Below are 25,949 nucleotides of genomic sequence, written 5' to 3'. Positions count from 1 at the left end.
TCTTGATGCCTTTGATCAAAAGTGTATACAGAGCTGAATTAGGAAGCACAAAGCCAAAAGAAACAGCTGTTAAATAACTATGATTAATTTGAGAATTTTGGGGGTTTTAAAATTTTTTTTTTACACGAAATATTTGTTAAAACAATAAATACCAAATACAATGCCTGTGACTGGGTTTCTACTGTTCTATACCTTGTATTGTGTTGTGTTTGTGTCTTTAATGATTCAGAGTGTTCAAAATATCCTTTGATGAATAATTTATTGTGTTTGCTCTGTGTTAAACTTGTCTGCACCTTTGCCCCTAAGATTTCTCAAATCTTTTCGCTGCAGGTATCGAACTGGTTTGGAAATAAACGAATTCGGTATAAAAAAAATATTGGTAAAGCGCAGGAAGAAGCAAATTTATATGCAGCTAAAACAGCAGCAGCTGCAGCAGCACAGCAAGCAGTATCAGGTCACGATGGCGGTGCAGCACAAGGTCAGTGTCTGTGTTTACTAGTTTCTTCTGCATGTGACATCTCGATATTGACTTTTTGCTTTATTTTTTTTTTTTTTTTTTGTCGCTTTCTTTTTTTTGTTTCTCATAGTTCAGTGTTGTTGTTTAGCCCTTGGACAACCCTAATCAGACAAACCTATATAATCAAAAGCATACTGTCTCTTCCAGGACATTATCCAAAGTGTCTTTTTGTAAAGTGTGATTTGAGGGAGATTAGTGCTATTTCTAGCAGATTAAGAAACCATGTAGAGATGTGTGTTTTTTTTTGTTTTGTTTTTTTTTTGTCTAAAGTATTATCTCTACAGTAGCTCATGCTTTCATTCTTGTTTCTCCACTCATACACAAATTCAGCTCCTTAATCCATTCTGTATTGTTTGATAATGAAGATATCTACTACTATTTGTGTGCCTTCTACATGTTGATATATTCCATTGTAGAGATACACACATTGGCTGTTACATACACAAGGGCTAGTCATGAAAGTTACACTTGGTGTCACAAAAAATAGGGTCTTTGTTTAGTTTTTTTTCTTTTTCTAATTATAAGTTGTTGTGTAACACACAGTGGTTCCAGGCTTCATTTCATGCTAAGGAAGAACCCTTGTTTGGTGTATGTGTGTGTTTAATAGCCAGTTGAATTGGCTCCACATAAAATTTCTTGGGTACAAAACATGGCAGCATCATCAGAATGGAGAGAAATTTTAAAAGAAATTTTAAACGGTTTCAAGGTTAGAATATTTAGGCTTTCCATGGTCAGTTCAGATCACAATGGGTGTTTTAACTATCTAGTAACATCAGTTCTTTCATTACTTGCTCCATGTTGGCATCAGTTAGTTGGCATTCTGCTGGGTATATCATTTGGAAAAGTAAACAATTTGGTAGCATGAAGTTACATGTGAGATTGTGTGATAAGCACGGCTGCCAGGTTATATACCCTGCAGCAATTGTGCATAAGCCAGCAAGGCATTGGCTGGTATTTCCAGGTACTTAGTGGCCAATAGCTTGAAGAGAAAGGTTGGCTTTCTTGTTGTACTGCAAGGATGTGTTTTGTTTCCTGTGTTTTTTGTCTTATTAACAAGAATGTGTACTTTTGGTGATCATTTGATGTTTGTCATGTAAATGTTTCAAGTGTCTAGAAAGGAGCTAGAAGGATTCTGTTACTTGTTTCATGCGGCCATGCTGGAGCACAGCCTTTAGTCGAGCAAATCAACCCCAAGACTTATTCTTTGTAAGCCTAGCACTTATTCTATCGGTCTCTTTTGCCGAACCGCTAGGTTACGGGGACGTAAACACACCAGCATTGGTTGTCAAGCGATGGCGGGGGGACAAACACGGACACACAAACACACACACACACATACATGACAGGCTTCTTTCAGTTTCCATCTACGAAATCTACTCACAAGGCTTTGGTCGGCCTGAGGCTATAGTAGAAGACACTCGCCCAAGGTGCCACGCAGTGGGACTGAACCCAGAACCATGTGGTTGGTTAACAAACTCCTTACCACACAGCCACTCCTGCACCTTTGAATTTTAATTTTTTCATGTTGTTTATCAAATCTACATCGATATTCTCAAGGCTGAAGCTCAAATTATACTCTATTATCTTAAAAATAAAAAAAACATGAGTGGAGCAGTTATATGAATGCATGAACAAATTAAAGAATGTAGCACTCAATACATTTAGTTGGAGTTGTATAAGTATTTAATAAAATGTTGACTCTGCACCACATTATTCAAAGTTTTGTGGGTGCATGTTTTTTTTTAACAGGGAAGTTGATTTAAATTGATGAGGGCTTCACTTAATAAGGATGAAACCAGCATCTGTTATGCAGTAGAATTATTCTCTTATGTATCCATGTTCCATCTATGACTGGGAACAAAAGCAGTTTACTATTGTTGTTTATCTCTAAATAAACAAACACATGCTTAAAGATGTTCTAGCCATGATCAAGTTTGTCTATTTGCATATCTAGAATTAGATGTGCCCAACTTTTTTTTTTAAGGAATAGTGTGATTTGATGTAATTTTTCTATTTCTATTGGGGGAAGCAACTGCATAGAAGCTCTCTTTTTAGATTGCCAAAGGTTGTCTGTAGACAAACGTCATTGTATTTATATATGGAAGGTTCACTAAAACCTTTTGTTTGACATCTACCACTGACCAGAGCCCATCTCTTCACATTAACCAACAACTATTTATAGTTAGAAATGATGTGGACATCTTCATAGCATTTAACTCCTTATTCAGAACAAGCTCTAATTTTTCTTGTAATTAATATAGTATATTCATTTTTGCATCATCTTCTTGACTTTTTTTTTTTTTTTTAATTATTTACAGAATAAATATTGTAGGGAGGACAGGGTAAGAAATACTGATAACATTGTATAGAACCATTTTACCTTGCTAGTATTGTTCTCCTTTTTGGAAAGGAATGAATATCAAAACCTGCTGCTAATCATTCAGAATTGTGCTGTGTTAAAAAGAAATATATTTTAAGTACATTAAAGCTAGTTTGGAATTGAAGGACAGGCTAGGTATCATTTGCCATGTGATCTTTCACAGTCACTTAATATTGCTGACAAAAAGATATTAGCTATATACATACATATTTTTGTTATGTATGTATGTGTACACACACATACATACACACACTTGTGGGTACAGTGAGTACTCAACATTAAGAAGGTAGATTAACATTTCTTTTTATAAGAATTATTGTTAATTTTCTGGTACATGAGATACCTGCTGACAAAGATGATTATTTTTTTTCAACCAGACTTCAAAAATTAAATCACAAATGATACTCCACCATTATAGCTGGGGGAAGTGTCATTTGTGTTTTGAACTGTAGTTGAAAAAACACTTGTCTCCATCAGCAGGAAACCTGGTACTAGAACATTAACAAGAACTATATTGAAAAAATGTATGCGTGTATAATAATTCTTGAAAACACTAAGTAACAATAACTGACAAGGAACTCAATACAAATGTCAAGTCTAAAAAACATTTAGTTTGAATAAAATACACATATATATTCATATGTAGGAACTTAATTTTAATTACTCTTACATCTTAGAGAAGTTTTAATTTATTATTTTTGAAGTTAGCTTTCTGTGATTGGTTAGGAATATGTTGTTTGTTCCTTAGCTACTTTATCATGGTACTAGCACAGTCATTTTGTCCTTTTAGCGAGACAGGCTCAACTTGTAAAGCACTTTGTATTTTAATATTTCTCTAAAGAATTCCATCTAATTTCTAGCTTGATGTCTTCTTTTTCTTTTTTTCCAGCTCCTTATAGTCCTAATTCCTTTTAATTTCTGTATCTGATGGGAATAAATGTGTTCTGAGCAAATTGGTTATTTGTAAATTTTAGCTGAATTTCAATTAATGTCAGAAAATTCAAACAGTTCTTGCTATTTTTCAAACCACCATGTTCTGGCCCAGTTGTAAAATGGATAAGTTCTGTCTCAGTTGCAGACAGGGTTTTTCAGTGTTATTAGTTTGAATATTTTCATTCTGTAACAATTCGTGACAGCTCCATAATTAAATCTTTTAACCCTTCTGTGACCATATTTCAACAAAATACATTACCTATTTCTTCTGATTAATTTTGAAAATAATCAAGAATTTCAAAGGGATTTATTGAAATATTTATTAGAAGAAATAATCTTTCATTATTTAATAGATTAAACTGGGCTGGTATTTGGAAGAAAAGGTTCATATATTACATGTTAATGGAAGATTTAAATTTAATTATGAACACATACAAAAAAAAGAAGTTTTGTATTGAAGTATTAAAGTCAGTTTCAATCAGGTTGGTGGACGGGTATAATTCTTTTATGACCCTATTTCAAATAAAATAGATTATCTATAGGTTTTAATTAATTTTGAAAATTATTATTCATTGCAAAATATTTACAAAAACAACTAAATATTTTCATTACCACATTAATGTTAGCAAAATAACAGTCTAACATATTAAGTTGGAAGATTTTGGTTTAGATGTGAACTCTTGAAATGAAGTTTTGTATTAGAGAAACAGAACAGTCACAGACAGGTTGGTGACAAAAGAGTTAAAAGTGGCTTAGAAGTGTTCCAAGTTTTTTTTGGGGGGGGGGGGGGTTACCAAACAGTGGCGGTAGATTTTCTTTTCTTCATTTATTATTTGAAAATAAATATTTTCATATTGAATAAATTTATATATTGCATTAATAGAACATCAGAAGGCGGCAAGTTGTCAGAATCATTAGCAAGCCAGGCAAAATGCTTAGCGGCATTTTGTCCTTCTTTACGTTCTGAGTTCAAATTCCACCAAGGCCAACTTTACTTTTCATCCTTTTGGAGTTGATGAAATAAATACCAATTGTGTACTGGGATCAACATAATTGACTAGGCTCCCTATCCAAATTCCAGGCCTTGTGCTTTAGTAGAAAGGATTAATAGAACATTCATGAAAGCGGTTCCAGCTGTTGCACTTGCAAGTTTATTTTTTTAAATCACAAAAAAATTTAAAAGGACAGAATAGAATAAAATAATTTGGGGGGTATAATAACCCCTCCCTAAACTAATGATTTCCTTCATATGATAGCTTGTTAATTTGGTCCCATATCAAAGAAATCTTAGTACAACTTGAAGATCCTGTTATCACTATTTTGCGTGTACTTCAATTTAATTGGTAGCTTTTGGAATGGTAAGCATTTCTATCTATCTGTCTATACAAACAATCATACATATACACACACACATACATATATGTGTGTATGTGTGTGTAGATATTTAGATAGCATAACAGTTAACCAATTCTTAGCACTTCATATAAATCCATGTATATCCAACTTCCAATCAAATATTAAATATAATTTACAGAATGTATATCTGAGAGCAGAATTTAGCAGGAGACTTAGTTAAACACTTTATTATAACATCACAAATTAATCTTTACATGTGTTTCACTAGTGGATAGTAGTATATTGTGCAATAATCATTACATAGATGACCACATTATCACCTTGAGATGCCAGGTCTTCAGAAGAAAATGCTAATTTAATCCACTGATATCAACCAACTTTACTTGGTAGGCAGAGCTAAATGAGAACTGTGTAAATTTGGAACATTCTATATATAGTAGTTAAGCAAAGGAATTTATTATTTATATTTTATCAGTGTAATAAGGAAAGAAAGAAAAGAGTGATAACAACTATAGTCAGAGTATCTAAGGAAAAGTAAAGCTGGACATCTTAACTATTGTAGATCAAAGAAAATTTCAAGTTAATGATGATAAATAGCTTAGAAATTTGGTAGTAGATGAAAAAGGTGGACAGTACTTACTCCTACACACACACACTTACATATATATAGAAAACTTATCTACTTATATCTACCAGCATATATATATATATATATATATATCTCGTCATCATCATCATCGTTTAACGTCTTTTCCATGCTGGCATGTGTTGGACAATTTAACTGAGGACTGGCGAACCAGATGGCTGCCCCAGGCTCCAATCTGATCTGGCAGAGTTTCTACTGCATGCCCTTCCTAACGCCAACCACTCTGAGAGTGTAGTGGGTGCTTTTACGTGCCACCTGCATGAGGGCTAGTCAGGCGGTACTGGCAGTGGCTCCGCTCAAATGGTGTTTTTACGTGCCACCTGCACAGGAGCTAGTCCAGTGGCACTGGCAACGACCTCGTTTGAATATTTTTTCACGTGCCACCGGCACAAGTGCCAATAAGGCAACGCTGGTAATGATCATACTTGAATGGTGCTTTTTATGTGCCACCGGCATGGAACCCAGTCAGCTGCTCTGGCAATGATCACCCTCGGATGATGCTCTTAGCACTCCACTGGCATGGATGCCAGTCATCGAATTTGATTTTGGTTTCACTTACCTCAACAGGTCTTCACAAGCAGAGTTTAGTGTCCAATGAAGGAATGGTACACATAAGTGGGCTGGTTACACCCCTGGCATAAGCCACGGGTTATGGTCTCACTTGGCTTGCTGGGTCTTCTCAAGCACAGCATATTTCCAAAGGTCTCGGTCACTAGTCATTGCCTCGGTGAGGCCTAAATTTACAAACACATAAACATTCATAAATGTAAATATATAAAAAATTGTGTAAGTCTATAAACGCATTTGTGAGGTCCGAATGAAAAGGATGATGAAGCAGATGTAAACTGATTCATAAGGGGTCTGGAACATGTATAAAGTTTTATGGCCATTTCGAAAAGATATAGGTTGCTATGGGCGAGCTAACTCCAACCATAGCAGTATTCTATATTTCTCTCATCAGAGTTAATAGAATCACAAGGTTAAAATTTTAAAAGAAATGATGGGTTAAATAATTTAAAAATTCGAATGTTTGATTGGACCATTCTCTAAAGGCATATGAAGTTAAAATGTATTATGAGACAATATATATATATATATATATATATATATATATAATGGTGAGGATATAGTTATTTGATGAGTTATTTTGTTTATATAATAACATAAGTTAACTGAAAGAATGTACTCTATTTTACCTTTGTAGAATTGCATTTAAAGAATTTAAATGACTTTCAGATTTTATGTTTGTGATACAAAAAAAGCATTCCTGTTTTAGCTTAAGTAATTTGTTTTGCTATCTAAGAAAATGCAGTATATTTCAGCAGAACATAATCTACATTCTCTCTTGTTTCCCATGTAAGAAGTTCTTGTTATAATGTCGCTGTGTAGATCATAGTTTGTATTCATCGAATTAACATTGATCTGTACTTAGCTACTCTAGTTGAATTAAATGATTTCTCTTTATTTCTAAAGCTGTGCATATATATGTTGTAACAACATTTAAAGGAGTTAGAAGTAGATCTTATATGCTAGTGAGTATCATTTACAATAATGATGTTATACCTGTAGATAATGTTGTACAATAAGCAGATACCTCTAAGAGGGCAAGCAGTTGTTACTACAGTTACAATTTAAGACATTATTTTGTAAAATCGACTCCTGTTCATACAGGTTTTAACCATAAAACTTTGAACAATAAAATTACTGTTATGTATATGAAATAGTTATTAAATCTCTAGTGAGACTTAAAAAAAAAAATAAAAAGAAGAAAAAAAGCTTAAGAATTTAATACTTTGCAGAACATACAATTTTAGTTGAGAATTTTAAAAGATTTTTTTTCTTTCTTGTAACCAAATAACTTATTTAGTAAGAAATGAGTAATTAAAAATAATATTCTCTGGTGGTTTTGTCTTGAGTAGAAATTTTTAAAAACCTTAATGACTAAAATAGTTAAAATAATTATGCAGCATTTCTGCTGGAAGTAAAAAGTGATAAAAAAAATTAAATTAGATTTGAAGACTATTTGAAAAGTCAAAATATATTTGAACGAAACAGATTGTGATAAATGAAAGCGCTGTTCTAGAAACTGTGAAAGAAATCTCTTCTGAATTAAAACTGCTGATTGCCATGTGAGGTGTGAAGGTTACAACAATAATTCTTCTGAAAATATATTGAACCTAAAACAGCAGTCTAGTGTGAAATAACCGATTCTTGTGAAAATAATATTTGTTACAGTGTGGCAGCAGCAACAGCTTCAGAAATATCAAGCGCAATAGTATTCAGGTAGACAATATCTCTGGCTCTTGGCTATGCTATATTTTTCTGATGCTTAATCACTGCATATTCAGTTGGGTCCTCTTAACCATTTAGCATTCAGATTATTCTATCAAACATAATACTTGTTCATTCATATTGTTTTGAATTAATCATGCATTATTTTCATAGCTTTGAGATTTTTATGAATGATTGTCTATTTTTAGAAAGGATTGTAGGGCATGTGTGAGATGCCAGATCTGACCAGTTTGAGCATAAAACTGGTAGAATACTTGGACCAGATCTGGCCCATTTAAATGCTAAAGGGTTAAACTATATGGCTGCTAATATGAACCTTTGTTTTTGTATGTGTTTCATACCATTCTTCTTTCTTCTAATTGATTGCAGACCTGTCCAACCTTGGGTTAAACAGCCACAGTCAGTTAATTAGTGCTCGGTGCAGGTTTGCTCTGTTTTGCTCTGCTGTCGTATTCCTATTTGACAGAGAATGGCATTGGTGTTGACCACATCTTTGTTAGTCAGCAATAAAGCAAGCAATTACAGCAGTAAATAGTAATAAAAGTATTTTGCTAGATGCCATCAATATAATGACTAGCTACCAATTCTGCAATATACTGCTAGATTAAATAACATATTTGTGAAGTGTCGAAATGTTGACAAGCTAACTGAATTCTTGCAAGATAAATTATGTAACTAGTTGAAAGGAAGGTGGTGGGAGAGAGAGAGAGAGAGCAAGGCTTCATAATGTCGTCAAACATCAAGAGATAATGATTTCCAGGCTGCAATAGTATATGAAGAAGCATCTTGATTATAACATCTTTTCTTAGTTTATCAAGAAATTATCTAAATTCTTCAGTATGACTGCTAGTATAGTATATAATGCACATCTCATTGTTATCTTGTGTGAAGAATATCAGTAATCTAATATTAAAAAATGGTGAGTCATTCTATTCTAAAATAATATTGTTGCTTGGTAGTTGTTTTTCATTTTTTTTTTTTAATGCTAGTTGATTATTTTTTGGTTAAATATATTTAATGTTTGTTAGGTTTTTGAGTTTCTTTTTAAATATATTTAATTGTATATTTTTAAAAAAATTACTTTATATTTCATTTTAATGCATTTTAATGGTGGGGAATTTTCATTTTTGAAAAATATCTGTCTCTAAAGTTGATCTCTAAGGATGTTCATTTAAGTGAAATGAATTTTAATGAACCAAATGGAATGAAGCTTACTCAGTTTTGTCATTGTCATTAGTGTTTTGCTATTGTTGTTGTTGCTGTTGTTATTGTTATCATTATTAATATTATGGATAATGATAATGATGCCAATGTTGCCATTGAATATAATCTTTTTTTTTTAAATAATGAAGTGAAATGGCTAGGTGGATAGACAATTGGCTCTTGGGCTATAAGTTCATATTCCCTTCATGACATTTAATTTTGCAAGTTTCACGAATCTTCATCCTATTTAAAGAATAGAAGATATTTTTCTCGTCTGCAAAATATTATTACGAAAGTTGTTGGTTCTTACAATTTAACCCCATGGCTTCCTATATAAAGTAATCACCTTATTTTTTTGTTTGAGATCATAGGCCTTCTTGATCAGGACTTACCAGATATTAAAGAACAATAGCTTCAGTTGGGTGTAAGTTCTACAGAACTGCAACTTTAGGACAGTAAAACTCTCTAGAGATCACATGAAGTTGTGCTGACATGTGGTATTTTTGTCAGTTGAAGGAAAACTCATAGAAACCCACAGAAAAAACACAATTCCATCATTTAGCACCATTTAAATTATTGGCATACACAACCATTCCAGCTAGTTCCCTGACAAGTGTTCTTTCTCTATCCCAGCATGCTCTGGCCTATGACCAAACTATTTTCTCAAATACCATTTATTCATTTTTTTTTTTTTCATGAAAATATTTCCCCATTGAAGTTAACTAAAATATAATTAATCCATTCTTGCACCCCCAAAACCACTCAAAATTAATTTTTTATGGGTTTTAAAACAGAAAAGGTGTAGTTACAAGTAAAATGACAGTTATAAAAAAGAAAAAGCAAAAGAAATATGTAAACTGGTTTTATTAACTGAATTACCTTAAAGATATGTGTGTGTCTTTGTTTGCCCCCCCCCCCATCACTGCTTGACAACTTAGCAGTTCAGCAAAAGAAAATGGTAGAATAAGTACCAAGATTTAAAAACAAAAACAAAACAAAAAAACAAATAGTGGGGCTAATTCATTCAACTAAACATTCCTCAAAGTGGTGCTCCACATGGCCGTTGTCTAGCGACTGAAACACGCAAGGAATAGAAAATATACATAAACACGCACATGTACACATTCATATGTGCATGCAGAGTATTGCAGCATAGATATTGTATATAGTGTTCGCACACACTTGCAATAAATATACAGACATCAATATTAAAGGGGTTGTTGCATTTTTCTATTTTACTAAGTGCGATCGTTAAATGTGAGACCAGGATGTCCAAGCTTTCCTTCCTCCTTCCAAGTGCACTTTTGGGGTTTTGAAATTAAAGAGTTCACCATGCACCTTGCTCACGACATACTTCCATGTGATGTTATATTGACTGTTAGTGCTATTTCAGTTCAATTTGGCCTTGTCTACACAGTATCCATGAAAGCTATTTATTTGGCCAAGATGAGCTCAACCTCATTATTTAGCTTGCAGAAGAGATGTAAAGCTGGAGGTATACAGAAACATGGATAAATATAAAAGTCAGTGGGAGAGGAAGGAGAAAGAGATAGGGAAAGCAATCAAGAGTAGGAGATGCAGTGCTTATAGTTTGTGTGTATCTACAGTTTTGCTTAATATATTGAAAAGTATAAGTCGAAAATCAATTCTTTATGTAAGAAATGTCTTAATATATGGCATAGCTTTTGTTGCCAGAGCTAAAAAGGTTTGGGCAAGGCTCATGTTTTACATCAAGCCATGCTTCTTCAGTGTGTGTGTGTGTTATGTACTTTGTATGAAAGGAAAAATAAAGGAGGAATATTGAATATTGAAGAATAAGTAATATATAAATATGTGTGTGTATACATATATATGTAGATGTATATATGCATATTTGTGTGTGTATGTGTGTGTGTGTGTGTATATATAAAGAGAGCATACATTTCCAGCAAGGTTTATATATATATGAATGTGTGTATATATTTATAATATAATTATATGCATTTAGATATCTATATACTTTGTATGTGTGAGTGCATGATACTGACATGTTATATAAGTGCAAGTGCAAGTGTGGCTGCATGTTAAGAAGTTTGCTTCCCAACCACATGGTTTTGGGTTCAATCCCACTATGTGGCACCTTGGGTAAGTGTTTTCTATAGCCCCAGGCCAACCAAAGCCTTATGAGCGGATCTGGAAGATGAAAACAAAATGAAGACTACCATATATATGTGTGTGTGTATACATGTGTATATATTTATATGCATGTATATAGGTACCTGTGTGTATGTACATAAAAATATATGTGCATTTATATGTATGTGTGTAAGTTGTGTATAATGTACCGAAACCTGACCTCAGTCCTATAATCAAAGTCTTTCGAACTACATATTGACTATTGACACCAAGGATATGTTATGCAATGTATGCCTCCATATTTTGCATGATGTGTGGGTATTTCAGGAAAATCTTACTGCTATTCATAACTAGTTCAATTACAATGTAGTCCCTATCCATTCAGGGTCTCAAGAAAGCTAGACTGACAATAAGGATCAATGTGGATAACAGTTAACACTTTATATCCAATTTTCATTGGCTATTTGCTTCTTTATAAGAATGAGAAACCTTGCTGGAAATGTATGCTCTCTTTACTGTGTCGATTTTTTTACTAAACTAAATTTTTTTTAATTTTATTTCAAATTTAGATTGTATTTCTACAATCACAGATAGACTATTTCAAAAATGTTGTGTTTTTCTTTTGTGTACTTTAAAGAAATACAGCAACCAAAATTACCTGAAAGAGTTTAAGTTCTTGAAAAGATTGAATTTCCCAACTTTTTCTTTTTTGTTTTTTTTTTTTGTGATGTGTGTGTGTGTATGCTTTATGGAATTTGAGCCGATGAAAACAAATATTTGTAAAAATTGATAAAGCTGATAAAGTTCTTGGTTCGTTTCAAATCAGATAGACAGATTTACCTGCAGATTTCTCAGATTGTTTTATGATTCAGCACAATATTTTGTCTATCAAGTTCTCCCAAATCTAAACTAGACTAGCTTTCGTTGAAAGGGAATACAATTTGATCTTGTCCATCTCTATGTAGGAGAAGGCCAATAAAGTGTCTCCAGCTTCCCTATGACAATGCTGAACATAGAAAATCATACAGAAGTGTTACAGGTGCCTTATTGGTAGTCTTATACATAGATACACTGATATGGCTCAGATTACTATGTTTTCCCATATTGCTTACATCCGGACTCATAGATAATACTTCCCTTTTTTTTTTATTAAGGCCTTGTGGTATGCTATAAATACTTTGTGTTGGACATAAGATCTTTTGTTTTATACATTAAAACTTTCCTGCTTTATCATTAGTATGTTGAAATTGTGTGTATCGTTGTGAACAATGTAGCTAAATATAATGCTGGAATTGTTTAAAACACATTGGAAGTGTTTTGCGTATGCCACCTGGGTCCTAGAGAAAGACAAAAAATGTCTTCTCATCCATCTATGCTTTAAAAGAATGTGGAACTAATGTTTGCTTGAAAGCATAAGAATTTGTCAGTATCTGAAGAATCCAATGTGTGTTTGTGAAATAGTTATTGTTGTGCGTGAGGAATCTTTGCATGAATTCAAAGGTTTATTTTTTTCTACATTCTAAAACATTTACTTTCTCATTTGCTCTGTGGTCCTAGTATCAGATGGATACTCTTCGTTTCAACTTTGAGAAACTCTCAGTTCTGTTGGGTTATTGTTAGTGCATTCACTGAAAGAACAAATAGGTATTGGGGAGATCCTATTTTGTTTTCACTAGTTATAATATCCTCTGAACATATAAAGATCTCTCTCACACACACACTCACATGCACCCTCCCTCTCTCTCCTTCCCTCCCTCTCTAATTGCTGGGGCTAGGAAGTGTTGACATGCTGGAATTCTGGTTTTTTGGTATTAAGCATTTGAAAATACAATCTCTCCTATACACCTGGCTTGAATCTGGATGCCTTTTTGGGGGTTTTTTTCCTCTCAACCCCTCACACTTATCAAACTATTTGATCTTGACTCAGCACTGTGAACTAATAAAACAGTTAGTTTACAGATTGATCTTGCACCTTGATGCAGTCCATCTGTACAGCTCTCTATAAAATTAGCTCCTCTAAAAAAAGAAAAAAAAAAAGAAAAGAAAAGAAAGCTGGGTAACTTTTTAGTTCTTGTGTATAATGCATACTTTTGATTTCTGAGTTAAAAAGTTGGAATGAAGTGCACATATACATGAATGTTCTACAACGCAATATCTCCAACAGTGAGATTTGCAGGAAATTTGGCTCCTGGTTCTTGTTGACCCAGCAACTACATAGAGGCTCCCTCGTTAGTTTGTGAGGTGTAAAATTTGCTTAGTGTGAACATGCAGTTGTCTCCATAAAGCATCTTCTAAACCTAACTGTCAGAAAATTGTTTTAACATTTATCTTGTTTCATACCTTTTGACCTCCCAGACTCACAGTCCCACGTCAATCTATGACACTCCATCAGTAACTGGTTTCATGTCATCACCTCCCCACCATCTTATATAAAGAACTGAGTCGTCTTACTTTTTTTTCAGGGGTTTCAGGTTATAATATGGTGGCATCTTCGCAAGCACAACTAGGAGGTCAACAACAGAGCATCTATATGAATTTAAACGGTGATAGTTACCAGGGCAACGAGACATCGGTTGGGGCTAATGTCCAGTCTCAGGTGAGTCCTTCAATTCACATTTTCTAACCACTTTTTTTTTCCCCTCATTGCCTTATCACATTTACTTTTTATTTATCTCGTTGTTTATCTAATTTGTTTATTTTAATGAGAAAAGTTCATGATAAACTTCACTTCTTACTCTTTGATCCTTTGTAGGTAGACACTGAATGCTTGTCACAGTTTTAGATGCTGTTACATGTGGCTGTTAACTGTTTTCATCTTTGTTACCTGTGGCTCTTGCTGTTTTGTTATCATGTAACATAAGATTGTTACTGTTTGAGTGTTGTCATCTGTGGCTATTCCTGTTCTAAGTGTTGTAAGGTTGTTTCGAGTGCTGATGTTACATGTCTGTTACTCTTCAAGACATTGTGTATGTGTCATTGTTATAGTTCCAAATGCTACCTTATGTTAATATTTCTGTAATGTGTGTGTGTGTGAATCTGTATACATCAGTGTGTATTCCTTTGTATTAAGTAATGTGTGTTACTGTCGCTGCTATTCCAAAATATAGTTTCATATGACTGTAACAAATGTGATTAGCAAAGTAAGTTATAAATGTTCTTATAGATGTATGTGTATATGTTACTATACTAGTTTTCTGTGTGCAATTGAAGCAGTTACAGTGTATCTTGTTCTAGTTGATGTTATATGTAGCTTGGCTGTTACATTTGTGTCCTACTGATTCTTGTAAATGTTGATACAGGTGTGTGACTATTACAGCTAGGCAGCTGTTAACTAGCTGCTGTTTCCATAGCGTTGCTAGTCACATACACCTACTGTCATCTATTGCTTGTACTGTAATATCTACGGCCACATATTGTTGTTACAGTAGCAGGCTAATGTTACATGTAACTGTTGCAGCAACACTCATTATCAGTTATGATTGTTAAAATAGCTGTTAATGACTATTACAGTTGAAGTTAATTGTATTGCTGTTAGTTAACATCCTTCTGTGTAGCTTATTACATTACAGCAACAATCCAACGTGAAAATGTGGCTGGTTACATTTACATATGATATACTGCCATGTGTGGCTGTTTATTTAACTGTCACAGCTGGTGCCCTGTGAAGCTGCCTGTTACAGTTGATGATGCTACAGTTGTTAGAAATGTTTATATAATACTTTGAAATAGTTGCTACCTAGCTAGATATACTAATGTTTACATGAGTGCTGTTGCTTTTCCAGTTGTTTACATAACTGGGTAATTACTCTTACAGATATTTACGTGACTGGGTGTGACCCTTACAGATGTTTTGTTTACGTGAGTGGGTGTTACTTTATATAGCTATCTGCATGAGCCACTCTTCTTCCGTTCTACTATCTACAGATGTTGACTGGGATGTCTTTTACCTTTTTGCTAATGTCACAGCATTTTTTTTGCCATCAAGCTTTCTTTGAACTACTTTCAGTTCTTCAAACTTATTCCTCCCCATGTACTAGTTGCTACAAGTTACTAATTCACCCTTTTTTTTTTTACCTTAATCTACTAACAAATATTTTTTTTAATATTTAATTTTTTTTTAAAATTATTATTCTACCCTTTGTTTCTTTTGTTGTTTTCAGTTTGCTTCTTTTTTTTTCTTTAAAGCTAGCCTTTGGTGCCTCTGTGTGTGTGTGTATGTGTATACTATACACTGCATATATGTGTGTATACTATACACTGCATATATGTGTGTATGGTGTTGGTTATGGTAGAAAAGAGGAGGAGGAGGGGAATGGGCTTGAGCTATGAGCAGTGGCTCTTCTTTCATGGACACCTACAATGATCCATAGAGACATTACAACACTCAGTTGTTTCCAGTGTGTGTGTCTTTCAATGCTTTTACACTGTGGGATAGGTGTGGGGTGAGTAGAATATATTTATGCCTTATAAATAATTTGTTTATTTGTAGTATTTCATCCTTCCACCCATTCTGTCACAAATGTCTGTTAAAGAGTTAGATATTTTTCCACTGTGACATTAGTGGTGGGGGAAAGAAGACACGATGTGATGTTCACTTCTTTCCCCCAAAATTATAAGGATCTAAATGTGTTGAAGTGAAGTGAAATAGCTACATCTGGGAATTGAAGCAAGGTCTCAGAGTTTTCTCATCAAGAGCTTATCACACTGTGGCATTCATTCACGCTTTCGTCAATGTTCATATTTAAATATGTAAATGTAAGGATAAACGAATTAGACAGATCAATATATAAAGTACATGAAATGCAAAAAAAAAATGTATATGTGTATATATATAAAAAGGTCCAACTTACATAGAGTACAAATGTCATTTGTACTCTGTGTAAGTTAGACCTTTTCATATGTATACACATATGCATTTTTTTGCATTTCATGTACTTTATATGTTGATCTGTCTAATTTGTTTATCCCTACATTTACTTCTATACCCGCTCTAGTTTAAAACTCTTGAGCACTACTAAGTATATTCTATACAGAGAATATTTGGATCTCATCTATGAACTATATTTAAAAATGTATGTTTATGTGCATCTGGTCTTTTTGCTTGCGAGTGTGTTTGTGTGTGTAAGCTATGCTTCCATACAGCTTCTGCCTACCATTTTCACTTACAAGTTTTTGATCAACCCAAGGCAATAGCAGTAGAAGACAAGTGGACCACAGTGAGAATGAACCTAAGATGATGTGGTTGTGAAGCAAACTTTTAAACCATAAGGCCAGGCATGCCGTATGATTTAGAAAAAAGACTCCATCGGTTACGATGATAAGGGTTCCAGTTGATCTGATTAACAGAACTGCCTGCCCATGAAGTTAATGTGCAAGTGGGTGAGCACTCCACAGACACATTCCCTTCATGTAGTTCTCAGGGAGATTCAGCATGACAAAGAATGTGACAAGGTCAGACCTTTGAATTACCAGTACAACTCATTTTTGTCAGCTGAGTGGAATGGCGCAACATGAAATAAAGTGTCTTGCACAAGAATACAATGCACTGCTGGGAATTGAACTCACGGCCTTATGATCATGAGCTGATTACCCTAACTACTGAGCAATGCGCCTTCGTATAATATATTCATTTTAACATCCTCTTAATATTTTGACATCTTTTCCATGCTTGCATGGTTTGGACAGAGTTTATTAAGGCAGATTTTCTACATTTGCATGTCCTTCCAGTCACTCATCCTATCTTGTTTCAAAGCAAGGTAGTATTTCTCAATGGCAGAACCTTTTTTCAGAGAAAATTGGAAATGAATGGCACTGCTTGTAAGGCAGTGGTACTCATTTACAACTGACACTTGCTGTCAAAACAAGACATTCACTCACACACATGTACATACATATATGTATACACACATGCACACATAAAAGCAGGCTTCTTTCAGTTACGATCTTCCAAATCCACTCCCAAGGCTTGGGACAGTTTGGCACTATTATAAAAGACATCTGTATACTTTGTCTTCTACCATAGTAAAAGGTGCCTGCTCATGCTATAGCGCAGTAGAACTAAACTCAAAGCCAAGTGTTAGGGAAGTGAACTTTTTTAACCAGACAGCAATTTCTGTGCTTAACTTTACCAAATGTGGGAGAGAGGTGGCTTAAACCATTATCATAAAGTCACACAGATTGATGTCAGTGCTTTATGACACTGTTTCAAAGACTGTCTCTTCTCATAACGTATAGTCGTTCTCCTTTACTGTTAATGTAAAAATTTGGCCATCTTTTGCTTCTTCCATTGCTGTTTTTGTGTGGATCCTTTAGACTTCCTTTATTCAGTGATGGTTCTGGCAGGGGCTTCAGGCTTCAGACAGTTCAACCTTCAGGGAGTGATCTCTTAAACATACATATATACAAAACATGCATACAAATTTCTCTACTGGGACATGTATATATATATATATATATATATATATATATTAAGTTAAAGACATGCAGACTTCTATTTGCATGTATGTATGCACGCACACACACACACGCACACACACACACACACACACACACACACACACACACACACACACACTTACTGACTTATAGATATAAGAAGTTTGATGATGTTTCTACATTTATTATTATTACTTTTATTTATTTATTAAACCTGTCAGAATTTTTATCCATAACTCATGGATATTTCTGAAATGAAATTATGATTTTCGAAAATTAAAATATAAAAAATGAAACATAACATTTTAATAAGATTATTGGGAGGGTGGGAATCAAAGAAAAATATTTTTTATATGATGTATGTATGTATGTGTGCAAGTATGTAATGCAGGCATGCATGTTAATGTGTGTGTATATGTGTCTGCACCTTCCTGTGTACATATATATATATATATATATATACTGATCTAGATGTCCCATGTGTTTATGGGTAATGTGAGCTGCATGTATACCTGATTTATTTTGTATGTGTATGCCCATACATACATCCATTGACATCTATGTATATGCCACATGGGTTTGTGTCTGTATGAATGCATGTATATGTATGTACATTTGTGTATTTGAAATTTGATTTAGTGTGTGTCTTTATATATACACATACTGACAGACATTTGCATATATCTGTGTGTGTGTGTGTGTGTGATGAATATATGAAGTACTTAATAATGACTAGCTTACACATCACCTAGATATTGCAATATAACATTTACTACAAGCTGAAAATGAAATACAAAAATGAAACACATAAATGTGCATGTATGTGAAACACAAAGAAAATTTATACTAGCTTGGTCTACAGCTTGGTGTACTAACTTGGTGTACAAATTTTAACACTCGCAAGGATTTTAGGGTCACTCTTTCTGATGGGGTGTTTTGTTTTTTTTTCAACTCATTAGTACAGTTAATTATTGCTCTCTGGATTGGCTTTTAGACTATCAACTCTTAGTGTTTGCATGTTCAGATTTGCTGCAGGTATTTTCTCATGTAGTTTGAACCTGTCCTTAATAAGTCCTTAATGAGTACAGGATCATTGTGAATTATGTGTGGTGTGGAATGTTATGTTTTAAGTAGGGCCCTATGACTTCCAATAATGGTGAATAAATAGTCAGCACTCTCAAAAAAGCCTTTCTGTTTTAGTGTCCTCAAGGCAGGCCTCTGTTTGAATCATTAGAATTCACATCTTCTACCCATGGTATATTCACTTCTTCAGCTTTATTAGCATTATCAGCTGACCACTCTTCATTCACCTAGCAGCATGAAACTAGAGCAATGTAACAACTGTTTAGCCAGGTACTGGACACAGATGGACAGAGTGGCTCTTCAATATTTTGGCTTTCACAAACGTTTTAACTTCCCATTATTGTTGCCTGTGCTCTTATTTGGTATTAGTTCTAGTTTACATAGCAATCATCATTGTAACTGACATGGGTTAGACATATTACATATGTAATACATTATTTCTCCATCTTTGGTGTACTTCTGTTCTCAAATTGTACTTTTGTGCACATTTTTTCAACTGTTCTAATACCAAGAAAGTGGCAGAATTATAGAGATTTCCTATTGTTGCTGCTGCTGTTGCGATCTGCCTTGTCCATCCCACCTCAGTTTCCAATGCCAATAATGAATTTATCATTAATTTAACCTTTCAGTCTTAGTTCTTTGAATGGCTACTTCTCCCTGCTCTCTCTCTCTCTCTCTCTCTTCGTAAACCCTTTGTAGATAGAAGTATGTTATTCTTTTTATTTCTGATAAAACTTTGTTCCATCAACATTCTAGGAGTTTTTTGTATTGAAAATTGAAGCAAAAAAAATAGTTATGAAAACAAACAACAAAAGAAATACGATATATTTAGTAATTTAAATAGATAGTTATTTTAAATATGAGTTGAAAGAAGAGTTTACCTTATTTTCTCGAAAGCAGAATTTTCTATAAAAAAAAACAAAAAAAAAACTTAACCTTGCATTACAGTAGGAAAGCTGTACTCTCTGCTCCAGAGAATTTTCCATACAATTCTCTACTCTTTTCTCATTGTTTTCCAATACAACCCCCCCCCCCCCACTCCACTTCACCTCACCTCACAGTGATTTGTATTATGTTGTATTGTTTCGTATTGTATTTTATCGTTTGTTCCATTCCTTCCCATTGGAACCACTTAATAAAAACTATAATTTCCTTTTTTTTTTCCTTTCTCCTCTTCCCCTCCTGTCTCTGCTCTTTCTTTCTCTCCTTTAGTTTTCTTTTTTTTTTTCCATAAAAAAAAACTTTTTTTTTTTGTTCCTGTTTGCCTTTTGTGCTGTGGTGCCAAAAAAAAAAAAAAAGAGGTCTTAAAAGACTGAGATAGTGTTCTTCTTTCACATTGCTACAATGCTTCATATTTTTGACTTACACTCTTAAGTACCGCTTATTCAGTTTTACATTTTTGTGAGGGTGTTTAGGAGGGCGGGAAGCTTAGTTTAGTGAAAAGGGAAACGAAAAAAAAGGTAAAAGGCAAACAATAACAAATGACTTAGAAAAGTTGGAGTAGTGTTTGTGTGTGTGTATTAGTTGCCTCCCCTTTCTAAACCCTCCCCCCTCCTGGGAGGGGGGCAAGTCTTCACCCAAACACTATTGTATTCCGAAACAAAGTAAGAATGAAAATAAATGTTGTGCCCCTCCTCCATCCTCACACTTATCTGTGAATCATTTCCTTGTTAATTTCTTGTTGCTTAAAAATTATTGTGACCATTATTATCATCATCATCATCATCATCATTGCCATTATTATTATTATTATTATTATCATTATCATTATTATTCTTTTTGTTTCGTTCTGTTACTTTTATAAAAGATCATTGACTAATGCTTTTGACTTTTCTCTCAGTAGATTCCCGCCTCTCCCATCTGCACTCTTTTTTAACTCGTACACATTCAGTCTCTCCTAATGACTTTGTGTCATATCTAATAAAGTTTTGGCCTTCTTGTTTAACTCTCGAAATTTATATTAAAAAGAAAATAAATAAATTGAAAAAAAATCTTGAAAAAAAAAAAAAAAGAATGATGATGATGATGATACTAACAGTGGCAAAGAATGAAAATTTGATGAAGGAGTAGTGCACAATCTTGGCTGCATAGTTTGATTCCCCCGCTTCTCCTTCATTTTCTTCTCCTTCACTCCTCCTCGTACCCATCCACACACCTTGGATAATTTCTAAATTGAACATAATACTTTGATTTCAATGATGGGAAACTGAAGTTAGATGCAGTCATCATTTCTTGTTTCAGACTGGAAATTAATAAAAGATTACCATTATAGTTGAGTTATAAGCAATTCATTATTATTATTATTATTATTATTATTATTATTATTATTATTATTATTATTATTATTATTATTATTATTATTATCATTATCATTATTATTATTAAGGTGGCGAGCTGGCAGAATTATTAGCATGCCAGGCAAAATGTTTAGTGGCACTTTGCTTGTCGCTACATTCTGAGTTCAAATTCTGCCACGGTTGGCTTTACTTTTCATCCTTTTTTTTTGGGGGGGGGGGGGGGGGGTCCAATAAATTAAGTACCAGTAAAACACTGGATCTGATGTAATCAACTAGTCCCCTCCCAATAAATTTCAGGTCTTGTACCTATAGTAGAAAGGCTGACGGGCAGAAGCATCAGCATGCTGGACAAAAATGCTAAGCGGTATTTCGCTCGTCGCTACATTCTGAGCTCAAATTCTGCTGAGATCAACTTTGCCTTTCATCCTTGCAGGGTCAATAAGTACCAGTTGAGTACTGGGGTCGATGTAATCGACTTACCCCTCCCCTAAAATTTCAGGCTTTGTGCCTTTAGTAGAAAAGATTATTATTATTATTATTATTATTATTATTATGCATTGTAGCATTTTATCTGTCTTCTGAGTTAAAATTCCACTGAGCTCAACATTGCTTTTCATCCTTTCAGGGTCAATAAATTAAGTACCAGTTGAGTACTGGGGTCAACGTAATCGACTTACCCCTCCCCCAAAATTTTAGGCCTTGTGCCTTTAATAGAAAGGATTATTATTGTTATTAAGGCAGCAAGCTGGTGTGTTTATGTCCCCGTCACTTAGTGGTTCAGCAAAAGAGACCGATAGAATAAGTACTAAGTCCCGAGGCCGATTTGCTTGACTAAAGGCGGTGCTCCAGCATGGCCGCAGTCAAATGACTGAAACAAGCAAAAGAGTAAAAGAGAGAGTAAGAGTAATATAAAGTGCTAGTCAAATACTTAGGTCAATGTAATCATTTTGATCCTCCCCTCAGAATTCCTGGCATTGTACCAAAATTAGAATGAATTATTATTATTCTAAATATTATATAAAACAGTTAATAAAATTATAAGAAATGTTTTTCTCTAAAGTTAAAGTCACTTGTTATATATATATATATATATACATATATATATATATAAAGTTGAAACTATAGATTTAAGCTTTGGAGGTTAACCCTTTAGCATTTAAACTGGCTATTTCCAGCCCAAATATTCTGTCTGTTTTCTGTTCAAACTGGCCAGATCCAGCTTCTCACACCTACCCTACAATGTCATTCTAAAAATAAACTATCACATTATCAAAATCTCAAAACTATGAGATAATGCCTGATTAATTCAAATTAATGTTAATAAATATTCATCACATCTGACAGAATAATCTGAATGCTAATGGATTAAAGTCTACCCTCACTTTTTCCCTTTATCTTTGTCATCTTTCTTCTTGAATTTCATTGTTTTTCTTCTTTCCCCATCTTTTTTTTTTCAGTCTTCCTTCCATTTCTTAATTCACCACCCACTCCCTTTTTTTCCACCCACTCTCTTTCTTGTCTTGCTTGTGGTTATTGTTGAACCCTAAGTCAGCCCTAACTGAATAGAGCTATGATCATCTTATCTTTTTTTTATTTTTTTTTATATATATATAAACATAAGTGTAACTAGGACTACATTATTCAGCGTCCTTATTTAAGAAATTAGTTTGTGTTTCAAAAGAAATTTAGTTGCTATTTCTAGCAGATCCAGCAATACTTTCCTTCCTGTTGAGACTCCCTCATCTTGTTCTAGTTAATGTTCCATATCTGTTCATCTTACCAAGACAAACTTGGCCTAATGATATAACTAATAATCAACTCAATAGTCAACTAGTAACCATTCCAAGAATACGAAATGTCCTATTTACTCATTAGTATCCTCATCACAGTTTCAAATTCGGTAAAACTTGTATACTATTGTTGTTATAAAATTCCTGGTCAGCTCTTATCAAGCAGAACTATGTTCAGCCATGAAAATCCACTCCATTTCTATATACTGGAAACAAAGGACTGAATGATTCAACATATCATTTTCTAAGACAATGGTATTTGAAGGAAGCTTAACTGCTACTTCTAGTGGGTCAAGTGTCCTTATATGATAACCTTTATTAGTCTAGTTGGAACTGGTTTCCCTACAGCACACAAACATATTCAGATTTGTGAACTTTATATTGAAATGTTGGACCTAGGTCATTTGGTAAATACTTGTTCCATTGCTACAGTCCCCAACCTTTTCTTTTGCACCACAGAATGATTTCATGCATGATAATTTTTTATGGACCTGAGAATCATACGCATAGCAAGACACAATAAAGGGCAACATATATAATTTAATTATTACATGTGTGTGTGTCGCATATATAAAGCAAAATCTCCGTACAGGCTATGATATTCAATAAAATACAAATATAATTTTAAAATTTATTTGTCCAATGTGGTCTGGTACTGATCTGTGGCCTGGAGGTAAGTGACCTCTGTTCTGTTAGATTGCTAAATAGTTGGGAAAACATTTCTGTTGCTGGTAATTTTAGGGACTTTTTCTCTCCATAGAAAGCTTAAAATAAATTCATGTACAAGGAAGCAGTATTGAAGATGAACGTGTGTGTGTATGTGCACACACACACACACACCACTATTTTCAATAAAACACGAGAAATGATCTATGACACGAAGTAGGCCTAAATAGTTTGTCATCAGTACAGACATTGACGAAGTCTTGCAATTCCTGCTTGTCCCCTAGCAACTCTCCTGTAAATTAATATCAGCATTGCAAGATTACAAATATTCATGGCAGGGAGGGCAGCATAACACTTTCTGGTGGTGGCGGTGGCAGCCATGTTGTTGTTATTTATATTTGGCTTTCTCCTGCCACTCTTCTACACTTCTTGCTTATGTGTTGTGTCCCTGTTCTGCTTCTTGTCTGTACCACTGCCACCCTACCTAATCTAATATAGGAAACGCAGACTAGTCGAATTAATTGGATCAGTCTTTTCCCATCACCACCGTAATCTCTCTGTCTCTCTCATCCATTCACACGAGTCCTCACTCATATTTCTGCATGAGTATGTATGTGTATGTGTGTGTGTGTGTGTGTTAGTAAGAAATGTCTGTATAATTGTATACATGGGTGTGTGTGTGTGTATACACACACACACACACATGCATACACACAAGTATACAATTATACAGACATTTCTTATTAACATTTATATATGCATAAACATATATAATATATAGAATATAGACACGTATATATATATGCATATACATATGTAAATATGTGTGTGTATTTATATAAACACATGCATGTGTGTACATATATATGCATATACTAGTGTGTGTATGACACATGCACACAACTCTTTTTCCAAAATATAAAAAAAATGGATTAACTCTGGAGTCCATTCCCTGGAGGGAATTTCTCCTTTGGGTAATCTTTTGACTAAGTGGAATTGATGTTTTTTTTATGTTTGTAAATATGTATGATGAAGTTTCTCTCCCCTATCTTATTGCCAAGGGTCCATAGCCCACAACCCTACATACTGAGCTCAATGTACCTTAACCCTTTTGTTTGCTTTTGTTTTTATGAGCACCAAAGTAAACTTTAATTCTTTGTATTAATTACTAAATATTTCCTTGCCTTGAAGAAATGCTTCGAACTACCTCAAATGAAATACTCTTAACCATTCCATTCATATTGTCATCATCATCATATAATGTCCATTTTCTGTGCTGACATGGGTTGGACAGTCCAGCAGGGGCTGGTTAGCCAGTGGCCTGTGCTAAGTTCTACTGTTTGCTTTGGCATGGTTTTTCTAAAGCTTGTTCTTAACACCAACCACATTACAGAGTGTATTGGGTGCTTTTTACATGGTACTGGCACTAGTAAGCTTGCCAAGCAACTCAGAAGACTATCCCACTCAACTGAGGTGGCGGTGGGTAGTAGTGAGGGATGTGGCTTTATGCCAGGTGATGAGATATTAAAACATGATAGGGAAACAGAAACAGGTGTGTTGCTGTATGAGGGATACATAGTTTCTCTGTTTATTATAATATCTATATAAAAAGTTACCAGTAGCATGCTTATGTCAGTAAGACAGCCTTTGTTCTTAACTAGCATGAAATACCAGATAAATTTCTCTCAAATCTCTCCTTATAATCTTTAAAGCAAAAATGGAAGGATCCATTTTCCAGTATATAGAATAGACAGAATGGCCATGGCTGGAATATTGTTGAGCATAAATCTGTTCAATTAAGCCTGATTCTGAACTAAACATTAACAACAACAACAACCACAACCAATTGTAAGCATGTGAGTGTGTGTGTGTTTAGCCAAAAAATGCAACAGAGTTCTGAGTAAAAAGGAATACACACAATAGGTACCATCATGGATATGTGGTTTAGTAGCTTACTTTGCAAGCTCATAGTTCCAAGTTCAGTCCCATTGCATGATACCTTGGGCAAGTATCTCTTCTATTATAGCCTAGGCCAACCAATGCCTTGTGATTGAATTTGGTGGATGGAAACTGTATAGAACTCTGTGTCCATAGCTTACACTGGGTACATCTTATGGAGTTTCTACTTATACCTTTTCTACAAATATATACTGGGATATATATATCATCATCATCATCGTAGTCGTTTAACGATGATGATGATGATGATGATATATATATATATATATATATATAT

At 34.1% G+C, this 25,949-nt stretch overlaps 1 protein-coding gene across 10 annotated transcripts in view; it reads left to right on the top strand.

Moving 5' to 3' along the window:
* Positions 1-25,949, top strand: part of LOC106874257 (pre-B-cell leukemia transcription factor 1) — a 468,039-nt gene that overhangs the window by 343,952 nt on the left and 98,138 nt on the right. For 6 of the 10 annotated variants that reach the window (XM_052972380.2, XM_052972377.2, XM_052972373.2 and 3 more), the window contains exons 6-7: positions 331-478; positions 13,905-14,038. In XM_052972380.2, coding sequence (XP_052828340.1) covers positions 331-478; positions 13,905-14,038 — 282 coding nt within the window. The remainder of the gene's footprint in view (positions 1-330; positions 479-13,904; positions 14,039-25,949) is intronic. The other 4 variants (XM_089362202.1, XM_089362162.1, XM_052972374.2 and 1 more) reach the window with 1 other exon arrangement.

Source organism: Octopus bimaculoides, chromosome 1, assembly GCF_046866305.1.
Source record: "Octopus bimaculoides isolate indiv1 chromosome 1, ASM4686630v1, whole genome shotgun sequence".
Taxonomy (NCBI): Eukaryota; Metazoa; Mollusca; class Cephalopoda; order Octopoda; family Octopodidae; genus Octopus; species Octopus bimaculoides.
This window is presented reverse-complemented; position numbering and strand designations above follow the sequence as displayed.